Here is a 19,876-nt window from a genome sequence, read left to right on the forward strand (position 1 = left end):
CCCCCGCTTTTTGCCTTGATTTGGGAACTGATAGAAAATTTAGATCGTTGGTATGACGTTCATACGTCCTAAGAATGACAACTAGGAGCACTTTAAGATGTTGTCATTGGAGAACCGTAGAAAAATAATTGATATATCACTTACATTTAAATTATATACATTAAAAAAATGAAATACGTAATACAAAATATTTTTTATTCATTTTCTCCCAATAAACAAATAGTCAAATTTTATCTATGTAGCGCATTTTGAATTTCGAAATATGAACAGAACTGTGGTGTGGTAATTTGAATTTCGAATCACGTCCTTTGGTGTATTTTTCGAATTTTGAATGAGTTTTACTTGTTGTCGAAATCGCGCCTCGCACGTGTCAGTTGTGATTAATGATAATAATGCGCGATTTGTATCAATATCTGTAACAAGAAGTATGTTATAGTAATATATATGTATGAAATATTTTCATCAGCAGAAACGTTCTTTAATGCCAGAGTGGACAAGAAGTAGGAGGTGCAGAGACAGCTCCGCCCATGGCCACTCAATGTATGGCTCCCATATGTTAAAAATTTATTGGATTTGACGTTTTTTGGGTTAGGTCCTGACTTTATCCCCAAATTAAGTTCAAAAGCAGGTTTTTACCACAGAGACACACACATTATCTTTCGGTAACACTATAATTGCATTCCGTTGTTTATCCCGTTTGTTATATAAAAAATAAGTATAGAAGTGAAATCTTCTTTAGCATCGTTATGATTTGAAAGTCGATGAAACGAAAAAGCGACAGTAAAAGAGACAGATACATAAATTCATAAGATTAAACAGACAGCTGTATTTAAAACAATTCTCTGGACATCGACAATTACCTCAAATCTTCAACTGTATCCATTTGCGTGATCCCAGGTCGCCTTTGCTTTAATCACTCTCGATCAGAGTTCCATTTCTTTATATTAATTGTTAAAATCCTGCGCAGTATTCCAAGAGCTGATTTAGAAATTTAGATCTTAGTTTAAAGTGGAGAAGGAACGTTGGACTCCTGAGGGAGGGATGATCCTTGACCCGAATGGCAGGTCCTGATATGTAAGATACAGAAACTAGATTTAGCGCGAACTACCGATAGAGAGTAGCAATATAATATAATTTAAGAACAGTACCAATTTGTCTATTTCTGATAAAATATGTGTTTTTCTTATCTTACAGGATTGCCAGCATCTTACTGGAAGGTGAGATATAGGCTTAGGTCACATCCAAAATATACCCTTTGGCTCATGTGTATGTAATATATCACTTAAAAATCCCAGAACCTGGAGTACAAAGACAATGAATAAAATTTTACAGAAGTAATTAATTTACCTAGAAGAAGAATCGATAAAGGAGGATCAGGATACAGTTTTTTGAAGTGCAACCCAAGAGATGAGATGAGAGAGACGTTTAATATATTGAACCGAATAAAAACCAAAGTAAGGAAATTGAAAACTTTGGAAATATAACACAGGATTACTGAAAGGTATATGTTCTGAATGTTTGTATTAAGCATATTTTTCATATAAATTTATTTTCCTCAATAAATCTTCACAATTGTAGGGCGATATGATACCAGTAATAAATCTAAACAAGATTAATACTAATTAAATTAAATAATACTAAGTTCAATTTTCATTTGGTAAAACATTAAGTATATCTTGTATGTTTGGTTAACTATGAACATTTTTATATATATTACGTATTTCATTGTTGGCTTTATTTTTAGTGTATGTATAATTATGTTACATATAGTAATGTATAATTTTAGTTAGCTGTAGGAATAATAGAAAAATCTTATCAGTTTTAATCCGGTACAAAATTTCAAGATGTACCAATGCAGAGAGTTCAAAGCTTTAAATGGAAATTGTGACGTTGATTATGAATACAATAATTAATTTATAAACAACATCAGATATAGACAGAGATGTGGGTGAAAGAAGTAAGGAAATTGATCTGCCGGATATAGGACAAGAGGTAAAAATTACTTAGTATTTGAATGAAATGCTTCCAGAGAGACTGACATACCTCTCACTTCATCCACCTTCATGACAATTAACATGCAGGCTCATCATTTCTGGGAATGTTTTTCCCTTCTCCGTTGTATATCCCGATTGTAAACCGTTTCTCATTCATCCGTTAGCGTTGTAATTTTTTCTCACAGTTGTTGCCTGGAAGATATCGCTCGAAAGCGATAAGGCCGCACGTTGTATTCTTCATTCAATTATATCAACTGTGTTATATTTCTGTATGCAATGAAGTGTTAATAAATAAATAAATACTAAACCAAAGATATTATTATTTAAATAGATTATAGTTCCAGTACTTTAATTTATATTATTGGAAGCATAGTTGACACAATGAAGATATAATTACATATGAGTTTACACATAATTTTTCTTTTTCAGAATCAGGAAAACAACGACGAGTTAGACACGACGACCTCCAGCGAATTCGAAACAAATCAAACACGCGCACCCCCAAACGACCCAAGCGACGAATCAGCTACCACAAAGAATACTGGTACATGATCTATCTAAAGGAGAACGAAGAGCGGGAAATCGAAAACTTCGCAACATACGTCACATGCTTACTCAAAACAGTCCCCCAGAATAAAATTTGCGCGAAACTTCAAATGAATATTAATCATTTTTACTACGCCTATCACATTAGCGCTGTTATTTTTTTTCTATGATAGTACTGACACCACGTCAAGTTTGTAAACTGTTAACATTGATAGGTTTAAGCTAACGAGATGTCGCTGATCGAAAGAAAACACTTAAAAACTGTATTTCTGTGTTTTACTTGAGTAAATTGTATTAATATTATATAGCTCTTAGACATTTAGCCCATAAATTTATTATTGTTAATACCCTACGTAACCTTTACATCATTTAATAGCTCTGCAGAAGTAACTTGAGTTATTTTATATTACTCGTTATAGTTGTAGTATATGTATTAAGTGATTAGAAATGTTAAATAAAGTGAATTATAATTTATTTGCTCTTTATTTCTACTGACCCTGACAGAATATTAAAAAAGCAATATTTAGCCATTTATAATCAACAATTACAGCCTTTTATGCACCTAAATTTGTTATTTAATACAAAATTGCATCTTTTTTTACCTACCTGTATGTAAAAAGTTAACAACAAACTTTTAGCTATTTATCGCAATATTATCTAAATTAATACATAAATCAGTCAATTGTATGACTTCACTATTCCGTAAAATAGCTCAATAGAAGTTTTTCGAAATACATAATTTAAATTTAATAATTTTTGATGAAGGTAATATCAAATATTTTTTCTCGGCCGACCGTCACATTTGTTAGTTGAGTCCTTGTTGAGATTTACTCGGGCTGCGTTAGACACATTTTTATTTTGATATATACTTTTTGTTAATTATAATTGGTAATAGTTACATCCAATATTTGGAATTTCATGGTGAGTGTTTGGTGCGTTTTTGAGAACTATGGTGAGGCAAGGTATTAGCATCAGTCTAACCTCTCTTTGTTCCCAAACTAACAGAATTTCTCCAAATCCTTACGGCTGATAATATTGTGTGCCTTTCTTCCTGGTAAGAAGATATTGTAACGAGGTATGTACTCGGAACTTATTATTCTAGTATAAGATTGTTTAGCGACGGCCACCGAACCGTTCTTTGTGGTACAGAAGTATAATAAGCAATAAAAGGTCACTCAATTGATATAAACCTAAATTATTTTACGAAGTAACGTTGGTTTCGTATTTTAGGTTTTCTCTACATTTGTTATGCTATCAAAAGTAGCTTACGAGTATAAAGTTCTGTTCCTTTATTAACGGAAGACTGTGCTATTGCGTAGGAAGTGTGGAACTGTGCTATGTTTTAGGATTTCTAAAGATTTTACCAATTATAACCTCTCGGCCCTGTCTTGTCGTATTAGTTATATCGATAAAAATCAAAGCTACTTATATATATGAAAGAAAAAAAGGCCTATACTAGTATAATTTCTTGTTTAATTGTAGATATGACTTTGAATTGTCTGATTTCCTTTTAACGCTCTAGGACGCAAAGAACATTTTACGTCATTTTTTATTTTTAAGAGCTGTTGCATTATATATTTTTATAATACTTACCGTTTTTATGAAGTCGAAATAAATTTAATAAGTATATAGGAAAGTTTATAATCTTTATTTATAAGAGGTTATTAGGCGAGTGAAGCGTTTATTTAGCTAGTTATAGAGGCGTTATGTGAAATAATATATAGTATTTCTCACGCCTTGGGTGTGAACTGAATGCCATAGTAATTTGTAAAAATATTCTTAGGCTATGTTCACCCGAGATAACGTAGGGTTCTAATCGTAAAATAATTTGTATAATTGATTTCGGGGCCTATTCATAGCAAACAATCAAATCTTGTATTCGTATTTTTTTTTATAATTTTCACAATTTTTAGAGATTCTTAGGTGATTTGAATATAAAGTTATTTTTTTTTTCAGAAATATTTGATTTTAATTTATTATTAATTTTAACCATTAATTTAAAATTTAACTTAATTAAATCTATAATATTTTTATTATTTTTAGAAGTCCCAAGTCAGTTTAATATTTAATATAATATTATTATATTTAACAGGACTAATTTATTTTAAATATTTTTTTATAATAATAATTTTACCATTTTTAGAGCTTCTTAGGTGAGTTGAATATTTTATAAAGTTTATTTTTTTACAGAAATAATTGATTTTAACTTATTAATGATTTTAACTATTCTTTTAAACTGACCTTAATTAAATATATAGTAATTTTATTATTTTTAGAAGTCCCAAGTCAGTTTAATATTATAATAAGGTTCTTACCGAACTGATTTCTTTTAATTTTTTTATAATCATAATTTTACCATTTTTAGAGCCTCTTAGGTGAGTTAAATATTTTTAAAAAGTTTAGTTTTACAGAAATAATTGATTTTAATTTTTTTATTAATTTAAACCATTACCTTATTTAAATCTATAATATTTTATTTTTATTTTTAGAAGTTACAAGTCACTTTTATATTATAACAAGGTTCTTACAGAACTAATTTATTTTATTTTTTTGTTTATAATAATAATTTTACCATTTTTAGAGGTTCTTAGGCAAGTTGAATATTTTTATAGTTTTTTTTTACAAAAATAATAAATATTAATTGTTATAATATATTTTTTTTACAAATTTTATAAAATCTTAAGATAATAAGGTATTTATATAAGCAATTTACTTTAAATAATTTTACCATTTTGAGAAGTTCGCTGTGATTTTAATATGGTGTTTACAGAATTTCTTTATATTTTTATACAATTTTTACTACATTTGCAAATTCTGAGACGAGTCGAATATTATAAAAGGTTTTAACAGAAATAATTAATATTAATTCTTATAATATCTTTTTTTACAAATATAATAAATTCTTAAGAGACTTTAATATTATAGAGGAAGATAGAGAAGGAGGATAAACTTTCCAATATGGACCGTCGATTTAAATGCCCATATTTTTTTGTAGATAGTACTCACTAAAAGAAAGCGTTTTGCAAAGTTTTAGGTTGAGAAAACTTACAGTTCATAAGATATATTTTTTTAAACGTTTCAAACAAATTGGTATGCATGCAATTACAAAATATATTTGACAAATAATTGATGTCAAACGTCAATCGCTTGGTGTAGGGTTCCTAAAATTTTAAAAGTATCGATACTACTCAGGTATCGACGATAAACTTTCCAACATGGTGCATCGATTTAAATGCCCATATTTTTTTTGTAGACACTACTAAAGTATTTGAAAGTATCGATACCTATTGCGGATCATTAAATTTGTTTTTAGGACATTTTTTTAGGTTTTTAAAACATGTACAGAAATTATGATAGAGCTAAGCGACAGGTTTTTACCCATAATACTGCCTGAAAGAAGATCAAACGGTAAAACAAAAAAAATATCCAGAACAGAAGGCCTGGTAATTTGTGCACTGTCCTAGGCTGTACACTTTGCCCCCTACCGCGAATTGATGATCAAGTGGACAATACTTCAGTCAAGGGTGTTGCATTACACTGGGCCTTGCAACAGGGTACTATTAGAAAGCTGATGGTATTTGTGGTTTTAAGTGAGCAAGGGTGGCAAAGCTGATAAAGATGATATGAAATACTTTTATATATGTCTGATGATAAAAATATCGTTCAACAGAATTGATAAGATATTGCAATGAAATTGATTGTAAGGAAATTATTGAATCAATTTGATTGGTTACCAATGAGTTTGTATTTGACAAATTGATAAAGTAATGTCAAATTTACGTCATCTACAGAAGTAATAATATCCTAATAAAAGCGATGGCTCAATATAATATGTAAGTTTTGAGTGAGTTGAAATATCTTGATGAAACATAATACTAAGAATAAGTAGGGTTGTAGTAGTAGTAGTAGTTGTTGGTGTTATTAATACTGTACGAGCCAAGGCTGTACATTTTGCTCAGGCTTTCTTAGTTTATAAGCGTGATGATCCCTATGTACGTGCCAAGGTTCGTACATTCTTGCTCATTTACAAGCTTGACAAATTCCTATGTTTGTACGTGCCATGGCTGTACATATCGATCACTTATTAGCGTGACGATTTCCCAAATCGTCGGAGTTACGTCCCGAGAGTATAGCCCGACGCAGGCACTCTCTTCTACATTCGTTGATAGCGAACTAAATCATGGGAGTTACACACCGAGAGCATAGCCAGACGTAGGCACTCTCTTTGACTGTTAAATTGTATTCATTCGGTATATAGCAATTAGCACGTCATTATTTCGCTCATATTCTATTGTAACACGCGAGTGGTAAATATAGAGTAAATCAATAAATCTCTATTATTTGAAGCATCCCGTTGACCCAGGAACCGTACATTTTGGTCCTTCGAGCCATCCAGAATCGTACATTTTGGTCCTTCGAGCTATCCGGGAATAGCGGGTCTTTCGCGTTCAGTTGATCGCGTTCGCGTTTTTCTCCGTTTTACTGAAAATCGGCGCCGTGGAAAAACATCCCACTACTGGTTCGTTGGGTCATCAAGCAAATCAAATACCATCATCCGCATCAATAGAAAAGAGGAGAGCAACGTATTCAAGGATCCAGACTAGTCCAAATATATAGGCGTCCTTTCAACCTAGAACAAGGCGACGGACGTCAATCTTCAACGGAGAGAGGTAAACTGCAGTAAGCCCTCTCCCAATTTTTTTCAAGAATCCAGACGGGTCAAAATGTATCGGCGTCCTTTCAACCGAGAACAAGGCGACGGACGTCAAGCTCAACATATAGAGGCAAGCGACAGCGCTCGATACAGTAAGTCCTCTCCAATTGTTTAAAGCACAGAATGTATCCTGGAGGTACAAGCATTTACAGAGGAGCGTAGTAGAGAAGCAAGCAAAAGGTCTAAGAAGTCCTTTTAAAAGATAATAAACAATCCCGTATCCGTCAACACGGTGTGGCGGAAGACTTCGGGTACTAATCTACACGCAACATAACAAGAAGAGGAAAGCAGCCATTGCAGTAGGTAAGTCCTTTCCATTTGTTTTGAGCACTATAATTCTGAGAATTATCTCATTTATTCTGAGCATTTTATCAGGCAGAAGCGTATGGTAACGCATTGTTACTACGTATTTTATAAAACATTCGTTTAAGAATTTACTAAGTATATTATATATAAACTAGTTAATAATATATACCATAATGGAGAATTTGTTCCAAGCTTCTTTCACTGACAGCCTGAAATCCTTCAGGTATTCAAAAAAAACCGAAGAATTGCTTCGTAAACAAGCAGCTTTATTTGGGTCCTTTGATAGTATAGATCTAATGGATACTCGTCATCGGATAAATATGATGTTGAAGAAGCCCTAGAAATATTAAAATTCCGATGGGGGTTAATCTTTAAAACCCATATCGAAATAGATGCTGATCTTGGAGGCTCCAACACGGAGTATCAGAATAAATTTTACGAGCAGAAAGCTATATATAGGCACCATAGAAGAGAGATAAATCTCAAATTACATTCTAAAAGCCTACAGAAGAATTTTCTAGAAATTCATATGGAATCACTGGTACTTAGGGATTCACATAATTCAAAAAATTCATTATATGCCTTGGAAATGGCTAATAATCAAACCGGACAAGATTTAATTGCAAAACAACAGCGACCTTCATCAAAATGTAGCATCAGCAAAAAATCGCTGTCGACGAATTTAAATAAACGAGGAAATGTAAATAAAATACAATATTGTCAATTATGCAACTTATCTAACCATGGCCTGTTTAATTGTCAATCATTTTTAGCAAAACATTTTAATGACAGGGTTGATACAATTTTAAGATTGCAGCTTTGCACAAATTGTTTACTTAAACATGAAGTGGAAGTTTGCTTCTCGCATAAAAGATGCATGATTTGTTCTCAAAAACATAACACGATCCTGCACGATGCACTATTTAATTTAAATTTAAATTATTCTACTACGCAAGAAGAGCAATCATTTCAATATAAAATGGAAAAGAAAAATTCTTCGTCTTCGGCAAGGGTGAAAGAAATAGCAGGAAATGGTGACAAGCACAGTTTACGTGCAGATATTGGTCAAGGAGGAGAATTATCCAAATTAGTAAAGAGCGTAGTACAATCGTTATCTTCAGACAGCATATAACATCACAGCTTCATTTCCGGGGTAGGAGAGACCTTTCACAAAAGTACGGATCAAATTCCGCTACTCTCTACTAAGAAGAAAACTGGTAGTAAATTACCTATGGATAAGCACAGTACTTATGCAGATATTGGCCAAGGAGGAGAATTATCCAAATTAGTAAAGAGCGTAGTACAATCGTTAACTTCAGATAGCATGGAGCATCATGGCATCATATCCGGGGCAGAAGGGGGTTCCTTAAAACATAATACAGGTCAAGTTACAATGACCAGTTGTTCAGTTCATAATAATAACCTCAATGTGAGTACTAAAAAGAAAATTGATAGTAAATTATCCATTGAATCCATTAGCAAGCCGACATGGCAACCCATAGAGCAGCAAACGCAACTTGATTGTAAAGTAAGCGGAGAAGATAAATCACATCGCGTTAATGTGGGTATCAAGAGAATGAAATGCTTACAAGTCAAGCAAGAAACAGAAGATAATCAAAACTTGTCTTCGTCCATGTCTTCTAAGAATAATAAAAACCTAAATCGCAGCTTAGTATTCTCTAAGCCTTTGTCAGAAGCACCGATTCAGTTGCATACGCGACCGCATTAGCAACGCAACTTAACACAAGGATCCGACAAAGTTGTAAGAAACAATAGAATCATAACTAGAAACAGTAATAGGAAACGTTCGCATGGATCAGAAAAGGTGGTACACAAATTAAATGTTTTGCCTATCAATAAAGGCAAGAAATATATTAAGCAACAAGCATTCGTGAAAAAGCAGAAGGTTCGAAGTAAAAAAGGAGTTAAAAATAGAAAGGAATTTACAGGAAGGTCAAAAAGAAAGGTCAGAAAGAGTGATATCTTTCGTAAAAGGGGAAGATTGCGAAGCGTTATCGCTCCGCACTATCGCAGGTTCACCGATTCAGGATTTCATAAAAGTAACATACAGCAAACTTATTCAGTAATGCAATCCTATGAGTCCAATATGAGTAACCAAAGGAAAAGAAAGAAAAGCACCATCTATAAAATTATACTTAAAATTCCTTAAAGCATACATAAATACACTTCCATTTATGTATAACATACATCGTCGAAACTTTACATTCAATATTGAGTGAAAGTTATTATTACATATGTAACTATTCATATTTAATTTTATAACGTGAAAAAGGATGATTAATATAATATCATAAACAATACATGGAATGCCAGTTCAGCAAAATATCATATGTTAGCTAGTGGATTGACCTACTGTGAAAGACGTCAAATACAATGAATAATATTATGTAGATATCAAATTACCGAGGTACGGTTGCATTTTATAACAATCATATTTAACCTAGGTCATGGTTTCATTCAACAACACAGTAATCTACTTTTTATGCTCATGATAGTTCTCAGAATGTGCTCAAGACAGGTAGTGGATAGGACATTACGATCATATAAAGATCAAGAGACGTCACGAAGCAGTAGGTGTAGCATCAGCTGAAGCAGCAACCGGTTTCGCAGTAGCGTTAGGGAGACCCACCCGGGACCGGACGGAAGTGTTAGTGATAGTGCCGTGGAATAGTGTAAGAAGTGATAACATAAGTGTAGAGACTGTTAAACATTTCCTTAAGTTAAGCATATAATGGATTCATCTTGTAAAGCACTACATATTTATCTTGCACTTTTTGCCTGGGGGAGTATGTACGAGCCACGGCTGTACATTTTGCTCACTCAGGCTTTCTTAGTTTATAAGCGTGATGATCCCTATGTACGTGCCAAGGTTCGTACATTCTTGCTCATTTACAAGCTTGACAAATTCCTATGTTTATACGTGCCATGGCTGTACATATCGATCACTTATAAGCGTGACGATTTCCCAAATCGTCGGAGTTACGTCCCGAGAGTATAGCCCGACGCAGGCACTCTCTTCTACATTCGTTCATAGCGAACTAAATCATGGGAGTTACACCCCGAGAGCATAGCCAGACGTAGGCACTCTCTTTGACTGTTAAACTGTATTCCTTCGGTATATAGCAATTAGCACGTCATTATTTCGCTCATATTCTGTTGTAACACGCGAGTGGTAAATATAGAGTAAATCAATAAATCTCTATTATTTTAAGCATCCCGTTGACCCAGGAACCGTACAAATACAATTGTGTATTTTGTGAGAAATGAAAGTGCTTCAAGTAATTGTTGTGCTTACGATAAGTTTATTTTTTTTAATTTTAATATTTTGTTTTAATTTGTGTTTTTAACACAGACTAGAATATCAATTTTACATTAAAAATTCACTATTTTGAATATAAAGGGATCACAATAGATTTAGTTATGTAAACTTTATTGTGAATATAAAGGATCAAAATAGAGTTAATTAGATAGTTATGTTAATTCTTTTAAAGATATCACATTAGAATATCATAGATCACATAAAACTCCCATCCTTAAAGTAGGAAGCTAAGTAAAAGATTTAGATGTACACTTACATGAAATACGAATAATTATTGATTTTGAGGCGTCGGGACGTGACGACCCGATCGCCCACTGGTGAAATAACCTGTGACAGAGGTTATTTCATAAGCGCAATCAGTCAATACCTTCCTAGTGGGAGTGCCATGCTGTTGCTTCAGCCAAATGGGCAGGCACGACCGGTAGTACCACTGTCTTTCAGAAAACCGGCGTAAAGTGATACAAAAGGTTCGCCTTCTTGTACTCGCGTTTCGTGCGGTGAGAAAGATTCCCGGAGCCCATCCCCCCCCCTACAAGAAATATGAAGGTGCAGAAGAATCAGAATCTACCCCAGGGGGGTACCACACGCGCTTGCGGTAGAGAATCCCCCTCTGGGCGTCCACCAACGGGACACTTAGCACCCGGTGGTGGACGCACAGGCTGCCCTTCGTATTCTGGGGGGGGCAATTCTGCGCTCTTTAAAAAAAATAATTATCGGTCTCGGGGCAAACGGAGCAAACCAACAAAGGCACCCCCATCCACATTCGCCGTGGACTTCACAAATATTAGGGGGCTCAACTCCAACATCCACGCTGTCCACTATCATTTAAAGACTGCGAAGCCGGCCTTGCTCTATCTTACCGAGACTCAGATTTCCTCCCCGGCTGATACTTCTTACCTCTCCTACCCGGGGTACAAATTGGAACATCCGCGATTCTACGCATACCTGTATAGGTCCCATAGCGGAAATACCGAAACTGACCGACTCATTGAGCACATCCAAATAGCTACAGATTCCCTGCTCTAAGGGGTTCCTACCGCTGAAATCGTGATACTTGGCGATTTTAACGCTCACCATGCCGATTGGCTCGGTTCGGAAACCACTGATCACGCGGCAAGATCCTTTCACGACTTTGCTTTAGCTTACGACCTGTCACAAATGGTCCTTGCGATTACGCGAATACCAGATGTGGATGGTCATAAACCCTCTTTGTTGGACCTTCTGCTGACTTCACATCCGGAGACCTATCAAGTCTCTGTTGACCCGCCATTGGGTTCATCAGATCATTGTGTGGTACGGAGCATTGTGCCACTCACGCGCCCTTTACGGCCTAGCTTTGCGGGCTGTCGCCGTGTGTGGCACTATAAGTCAGCAGATTGGGACGGGATGCGGTCTTTTTTTGCGTCCTACCCTTGGAGGCCCATTTGCTTTTCGTTGAGTACTCCGGATGCCGTCGCTGACTCTGTCGCTGATGTGGTCCTGCAGGGCATGGAACTTTTTATTCCATTCTCTGCGGTGCCGGTCGGTGGCAAGTCCCAGCCTTGGTTTAGGCGTTCGTGCAAAGAGGCTTTGCGCCGTAAGTGTGAATGCTTCAAAGCCTGGGCAGAAGCGGCGACATCCTGTGATGCGGCTATACTGCAAAAGAGAAGGCCGATCTTCTAGGCTGTCTCTTTACGTCGAACTCAACTTTGGATGATCAGGGGAAGGAACCACCAACATTATTGCGGTGTGATACTACGATGCCTAAAGTTACAATCCGGCAACGTGCTATCCGTAAACATTTATTTTCCCTGGACATCCATAAGTCGAGCGGGCCTAATGGCATCCTCCCAATTATGCTGCATACTTGTGCTCCTGAGTTGGCTCCGGTCCTTACGCGCCTTTTCCGGTACCTGTGCTCCCTCAACACTGTTCCGAAGTGCTGGAAGACAGCTTTGATACACCCGATCCTTAAAAAAGGCGATCGCTCTGATCCGTCCAACTATCGCCCAATCGCAATAACCTCCTTGTTCTCCAAAATAATGCAAACCATTATTAACGGCCAGCTCTTGAGGTATCTAGAGGGCAGCCAGCTGATTAGCGATTCTCAGTACGGCTTTCGTCGTGGTCACTCAGCTGGTGACCTCCTTGTATACCTTACACATAGGTGGGCAGAGGCAATTGAGTCCAAGGGGGAGGCGCTGGCGGTAAGTTTGGACATCGCGAAAGCCTTCGATCGGGTGTGGCATAGAGCACTGCTCTCGAAGCTTCCAGCCTATGGGCTCCCCGAGAATTTATGCAACTGGATTTCCAGCTTTCTCGCTGATCGGAGCATTAAGGTCGTCATCGCCGGAGCATGCTCCGACCTTAAACCCGTTAATGCTGATGTCCCACAAGGCTGTGTCCTATCCCCGACCCTGTTTATTCTGCATATTAATGATATGTTGCAACTTAGCAACCTTCATTGCTATGCGGACGACAGCACTGGGGATACTTTTTACACGGGCCGGGCAGATATTTCTTGGGCTGTTGTTGATGAGTGCCGGAACAAACTTGTGTCTGAAGTCGAAACTCTTTTACGTGGAGTCTCGGACTGGGGTAGACTAAATCTAGTCCAATTTAACCCCAAGAAGACACAAGTATGCGTATCACCTCGACGTCCGTCGTTCCACAAATGAGCGTTTTCTAAGGCAGTTTTTGCCGCACACCACCACTATGTGGAACCAGCTGCCCACTGAAGTATTTCCGAACCAATTCGACTTAGGGTCCTTCAAGAAAAGAGCGTACCAATTCTTGAAAGGCCGGCAACGCACTTGCGAGCCTTCTGGCAATGTGAGTGTCCATGGGCGGCGGTATCGCTTCACATCAGGTGAGCCTCTTGCCCGTTTGCCTGCTATTACATTAAAAAAAAAAGGATTAATACGCTTTTAGAATACATTGGAATACAATCATCCATAAAGTGCCTGTAATGGAAATACTAATTAAAACCACAAGCGCTCTTATAAATAAATACCAAAAAGATATTGTTTATGGTAACAATGAGTTTGATGAAATATTATTCGGTTATTTAAAATGTATAAGGCTACTAAATACTTCACTTCACACGAAAAATGCAACAATCAGTGGTATAAAATAAAAAATAAATCAGTGACGCTACAACCTTTTTAGGTCTGGGTCCAGTACCGGATCAAGCTAGCGCGGGGCCTGTAGCAAATTCTATCAAGGGACCTTTGGTTTGCTTTAGTTTCTCAAGTTTAGGATATTGAATAAAACAAAACCGTTACGAATAAATATTTCTGGATCTAGATTGGCAAATTAAGAGATAGTAACACAATATAGACTATATATTCTTTAAGCAAATCATGCTCTATATTCAACAAAGTAATATGATAAAGACGTTCTTATAAAAAAATCTTGCCACTTGAAATGTAGATGTGGTATAGATGCTAGTCTAAAGATATCGATTATAATTAAACATTAGAACATTACGGTAAAAAGTTTGTAATATACCTACTTATCTTCAACGATTTGACGTGATGAATTCGAGTTTTAGATTTTTAAGTGGAAGTGAAGCAAGATATATTACGCTCCTATGTAATATTTTTTTTATTACGGTAAGGTTAGGATAGCATGTTGGAAGACGGGGCCCCCAAATTCGCGAGCCCGTAGAATTTGCTACTCTTGCTATATGGCTAATCCGGCACTGTGCGTAGTTACGGTAACAAATCATCGTGATGAATCCAGCATCTCACAATCTATGACTTATATTAGGTAGCTACATGGGATGATTCGATACGCTTTAAATATAAACATATTTAACGCGTATCGAATCGAAGTCACACGCTTCAAATAAGATTAAAGGTTTAAGAATTAAGTGTAATAATTAAATTGAAATAAAATAAATAACTGTTAATAATTAAAATTAACATTGATAAGGTCGTTGTAATTCTGTATTTTATATAAAGTAGCTGATTAGATAGTGATAAGTAATTAGCCAGGGTTTTGAGAAAGCTATCTCCGGAACGGTTAGAGATATCGCTGCTGCAGTACTGCTTTCCAAACTTTTTATTTAGTTTTGTTCAGTCATGCGCTCATAGCGGCCAAGAGCAAGTTAGGTTGCGGAACTTTGAAGTGAGCCATAACACGGGAATCCCTACTACTCATAATGCAAATATCACAACTGGGGCGAAACGTGGATTCAGTAGATTTTAGATAACTAGTAGTATTCATTCGAAATTTTAAAAAAAACACCAAAGCACTAATGAAAATAATTCGAAATTCAAATCCACACAGCAAAGTACTTTTTAATATCATTCGAAATTCGAAAATTACACCAAAGAACAAATGGAAATGATTCGATTTTCAAAATAAATTTGAAATTCGAAAAATACACTACAGCACAATTGGAAATGATTCGATATTTATAATAAACTAGCGGACCCCACAGACTTCGTTCTGTCAAAAAGATTTGAAATGTGGCAGTTTTTTATATCCAATTTTATAGTCGACGCAAAAAATTCTCATGAACTTAGGGTTCAAACCTGATTGGAAAATAATCTAAAAGAATAGTGGGAACCTAAAAGTAACAAATATTTAAAATTGTGTGCCTCATTGATATATTTTCCTATAATTATGTATTCAAATAATTTTGCTCAGATAGGGATACTAAATTAATAATTCAAAAATTAAATCCTTTTTTTAACGCGATTTGTTTGACAGATGTAATGACGAGAAAACATATGCATTTTATGTCGCATTCCAAAACTAAAATAAAATAAATAATATCGCGAAGCCAACCAAACTAAAAATCAGTAATAATGATCTATAGCTCTCACATTTTTGGACTTATCAATTTGGTCGGGATCGCGATATTATCTCTTGTTGTGTTTCGGAACGCAATCAGTGAGTGCTTGTAATTTAATATGAACTTTGTTAAATAGCAATAAAGTTCAAATTGACTCTACATTTGATTTACAAAACGTTTGTATGGGAAAATGAATGGCTGTTTTAGGGTTTTCCCGTACATTATTCGAATTCTTCTCGGCGTAAAAACCATCCTTAGACTTCAACGAACATTTAAAAAAAAGAATTGGTACAATTGGTCCAGGCGTTGTAGAGTTATGCGCTTACCAACATATTTTGCGATTCATTTTTATATTATAGAAGATTTAAATTCGAAAAATACATCAAAGCACTAATTGTCATAATTCGAAATTCAAACCGATACTCCAGATCACTACTCGACATGATCCGAAAAAGGAAAACGCGTGATTGACGTTTAGAAATCATTTTATTGATTTTTTTATAATTTATTTTCTAATCATATAACCTATTTATATCGGAACGCTTGTTGTTGTGACAGCATCATTGAGACTGACCCACCTATAAAAAGGAATTATTATTGAAACAGGTGCATTTCTTTTTATATGCAATAAATATCAGGAGTATCTGTATAGTGTATGTATATGTATTACCAAGCTGCACTAGTTAACTAAATATATGAGAAAGGAAGAACAACAACTAACAACACTACGGATAGGTAGTAGCAGACATATGTACATATATAAATGTCTGCACCAAGAGACGAGAAGCGGTTTAGGTATTTAATATTAAAATATAGGATGGACACTCCACCCTCGGACATGCACCAGAGCAGATAAAAATATAAATATATCTTTCCTCCAAATTCGATTTTGTGCCCTTTGGAATAGGCTTGGGGCTTGGTTCAAATGCTATCCTCGTGTAATGATATTGCAAGGGAAATGCCAGCATTAAAAGTCTAGCACAAGGCGTTATTAAAAACCATTATCCACTCACCTTTGGTTACACATCAAGCAATAATTAACCACTGTGGGTGAGTTTAAAGTATGCTGATCTTATTGTATATTTACGCATATTATAAATATTATAAACGCATTAAGTTTCGTTTAAATCGAATTAAGTCTGGGGTCTTATAAGTACTTGAATAAATGTTAGGCTCAAGTAGGCAGAATACAAAATACCATCCGTATCACCTTGACGTCGGTCGTTCCACAACTTGTGCAGATCTATATAATGATGTAGAGGTATAAATAAGTGATAACAATCAGAAAAAATATATTATATTTTAAGGAATAATATTTCATTGTTTTTCTTTGTTATATGCTCTTCATACCTAATTAATTAATTGAATATTATTAAACATAGTTGGTGCAATTGTTTGTATGTGTGATCTTTATTTAATCAGCACATTTTGTTTGGTTTATAAAATCTGTGTAAATGCGAATTTATGACTAAATGCGGTTTTACCTCTTCCACGTATAAATAAATGAATAAGATCTTAAGTATCTAAATTAATTATAATTGAAAATATTTTATAGCCTCGCAGTGAGCGTGATAGGCCAGTTTCACCATAACCTCTAAGAACAAGTCGAATTGTATTAAGATTGTTTGCCTATGATATACAGTAATAAAATCTTAATTAAATGTAGTAATGTATTTTTTAGCCCAATTGTTGATGCTACATTTTCATGTGAGTTACTGCCAACAGCAAAATTCAGAGCTCGAAGTCCGCTCTGTTTCTTAATTGTGACCTTCAGGTGAGTGTTTAATTTAAATCCCGAAAAGATTCGTTTAACTGGCGTTTACATCTAAGTATGTATAATTTAGGCAAAGGTGATACATATATGTAGCAGGACAGCTACCACATAGAAAAAACTATGAGAAGAGATACAAAGTGTCGTCAAATATCACTGGGATATGAGACCATTTTCATACGATGGAGTTTATCCGGTCATGTCATTGCGATATCGCGTACCGCGTTTATATATTTATAGTATCGAGTTTAGGATACCTTTAACTGGGGCTGCAGTATCTCTAAATCTATAATGCTTAAAATTTATGAAAAATAGTCATAATAATTTTATGTTAATTATGATTCTCCATCTACACGGTGTCTAATCTTCATTTAGACTGTTTTGATAATTGAACACAAAGGTTAGGAAACTGATTTTTGTCAATATAACGTATCTTGTTAATTACCTATAGACAATATTTTTTTCACTGATTGATTGTGATTCCTGGTGCCGTATCCAGCACAACACGACAAATAATTTTTTTTTGCTATAATATAGAAACCACAACAAAGCCACCGACTTCTACCCACGGTGTAAATTTGTAAATTTTATAGAATAATTATTATACTCGAGCTTTGTCCTCAAGATTAGCATAGATTACATGTAGTAGTACATATCGTGATGCCATTCCGCACTGTGGTTGAGGGTAGATAAAACACATATTTTAACATTTTCACTCGTTTGTGAAAATGGAGGTAATGTTGAAAAGATTCTGTTCTCTGCCTAACGACGATCGTCATTTACATTTTAGTGCTCCGCCACTTGGCACATTTATGTCGTTGGGCAGCACAGCGCATTTTTTTCTTAAAAGTTTTCAAGATTAGTAAGCGTAAACTCGAGTGTAACGATTTCGAGTATTTATAGAAAAAACTCAAGAGTTTAAAAATTAAATTATATGCACAAGCACAACGTCCTCGACATCGACAACATTGAGGTGATTCAAGATTGGATGTCCCGCCACTGATGCCATCACGAAGCAGATCACCGTCACGTCCCGCTCCAGCTGCGTCGCGTTGTCCTAGGCATCGTGCTTCCGCTGGAGCCGCTCGCAGCTTTGTCGCTGCCCCTTACACCGTCGCAGGAGCTGTCAAGTTACGAAGGTTGGTTTTGTTCTGCATCGACGTTTCTGCGTGTTCTTTATAAATCAATTTTGCGGGTAACCTCTGGGGTTATCACTTTATTGAAGAACATGTTATTAACCTTATAATCCTATAACCTTATGTAGGTACTTTTCACGTAAATATTTAGTGCTGCGGGTCGTCTTTGGGATTACCACTTTACTAATTACGTGATTTTAGGTATGGTAGATGTTTTGTAATAACACTCACAATAAATTAGTAATGCGGGTCGCCTTTGGGGTTATCACTTTACTAATACTTACCTACCTACATAGTACCGGTACTGACGTGTGCAAATTGCCACAACTTTTGGAGATATCACTTTACCAATGGGTACCTACGAATCTAGTATAGTTGATAACTTGTGCAGACGTGTGCAAATTGCTACACGATAAATGTAGTAATGCGGGTCGCCTCTGGGGTTATCACTTTACTAAATATTAGGTATATTATACCTACCATCGGTAGTTACCTACCTGTGCAGACCTGTACACGTGTGTAAATCCAGTTGTAATGTAGCATTTACCTTACTATTCCAGATGTACCCTCGAACGAAGGCGTACATAACCAAAAGCGTTACGCACGGCCGTCGCCCGCGCCGCCAGTATCGGGACCTAACAACCACTTGTCGCTGGATGAGACGATGAACTGCTGCAGGTATTGGGAGAAGATCCATCAAAGTCTAATACTCCAGGTAAAGACATACAGTCTGATCTTGCAGTACGCCTACAATACATAGCTACAACTGGGTTGTCTAAAGAAACAAGAAAGGAACTTTTATCCAAGTACCTACTGCCAGGGAATTGTACCCCAATCAATGCACCTGATTTGAACCCAGAGGGAAAGACCGCTAACTGAGACACGATTTATATAGAGACCAAGGTTTCAAATGAAACCAAATGCTACAGCTACTTCTTGTTTAGCAGAGGTACTCACAATGTTCTTGTCTGCGGAAACAAGAAATATGATCCTTATAAAATTACTTATGGATGCGAGTAAGTTGTTGTGACACCCAATACCAAGACTCAGTCAGTCAGTCACACGACAAAACTTCATTCTATATGACCTTAAAAGATCTAAAAGAACAACTTCAAGCAACATAGGTATACAAGTACCTATTCAGTAAGTGATTAGTTGACACTTTGAAAGCGGTGGAAGCCATATTTACATCTGCCGCAGATTAGAAACAACCTACAAGCACGCATCAAACTCAGAAAAGGACAAATAAGGGCAAAAGAATTTAAACTGGTGAGCTCCTCTCCGGA

At 35.6% G+C, this 19,876-nt stretch overlaps 1 protein-coding gene across 1 annotated transcript in view; it reads left to right on the top strand.

Moving 5' to 3' along the window:
* The first annotated feature begins 1,844 nt into the window (after nucleotides 1–1,844).
* The window catches only part of LOC123718337 (NADH-ubiquinone oxidoreductase chain 6-like), a 75,995-nt gene continuing 57,963 nt past the window's right edge, over nucleotides 1,845–19,876 (top strand). Inside the window, 3 exon segments of the mRNA XM_045674752.1 lie at nucleotides 1,845–1,884; nucleotides 1,931–1,992; nucleotides 2,424–2,538. Of these exon segments, the coding sequence (XP_045530708.1) occupies nucleotides 1,845–1,884; nucleotides 1,931–1,992; nucleotides 2,424–2,538 (217 nt within the window).

The sequence above is a fragment of the Pieris brassicae genome, chromosome W (assembly GCF_905147105.1).
Source record: "Pieris brassicae chromosome W, ilPieBrab1.1, whole genome shotgun sequence".
Taxonomy (NCBI): Eukaryota; Metazoa; Arthropoda; class Insecta; order Lepidoptera; family Pieridae; genus Pieris; species Pieris brassicae.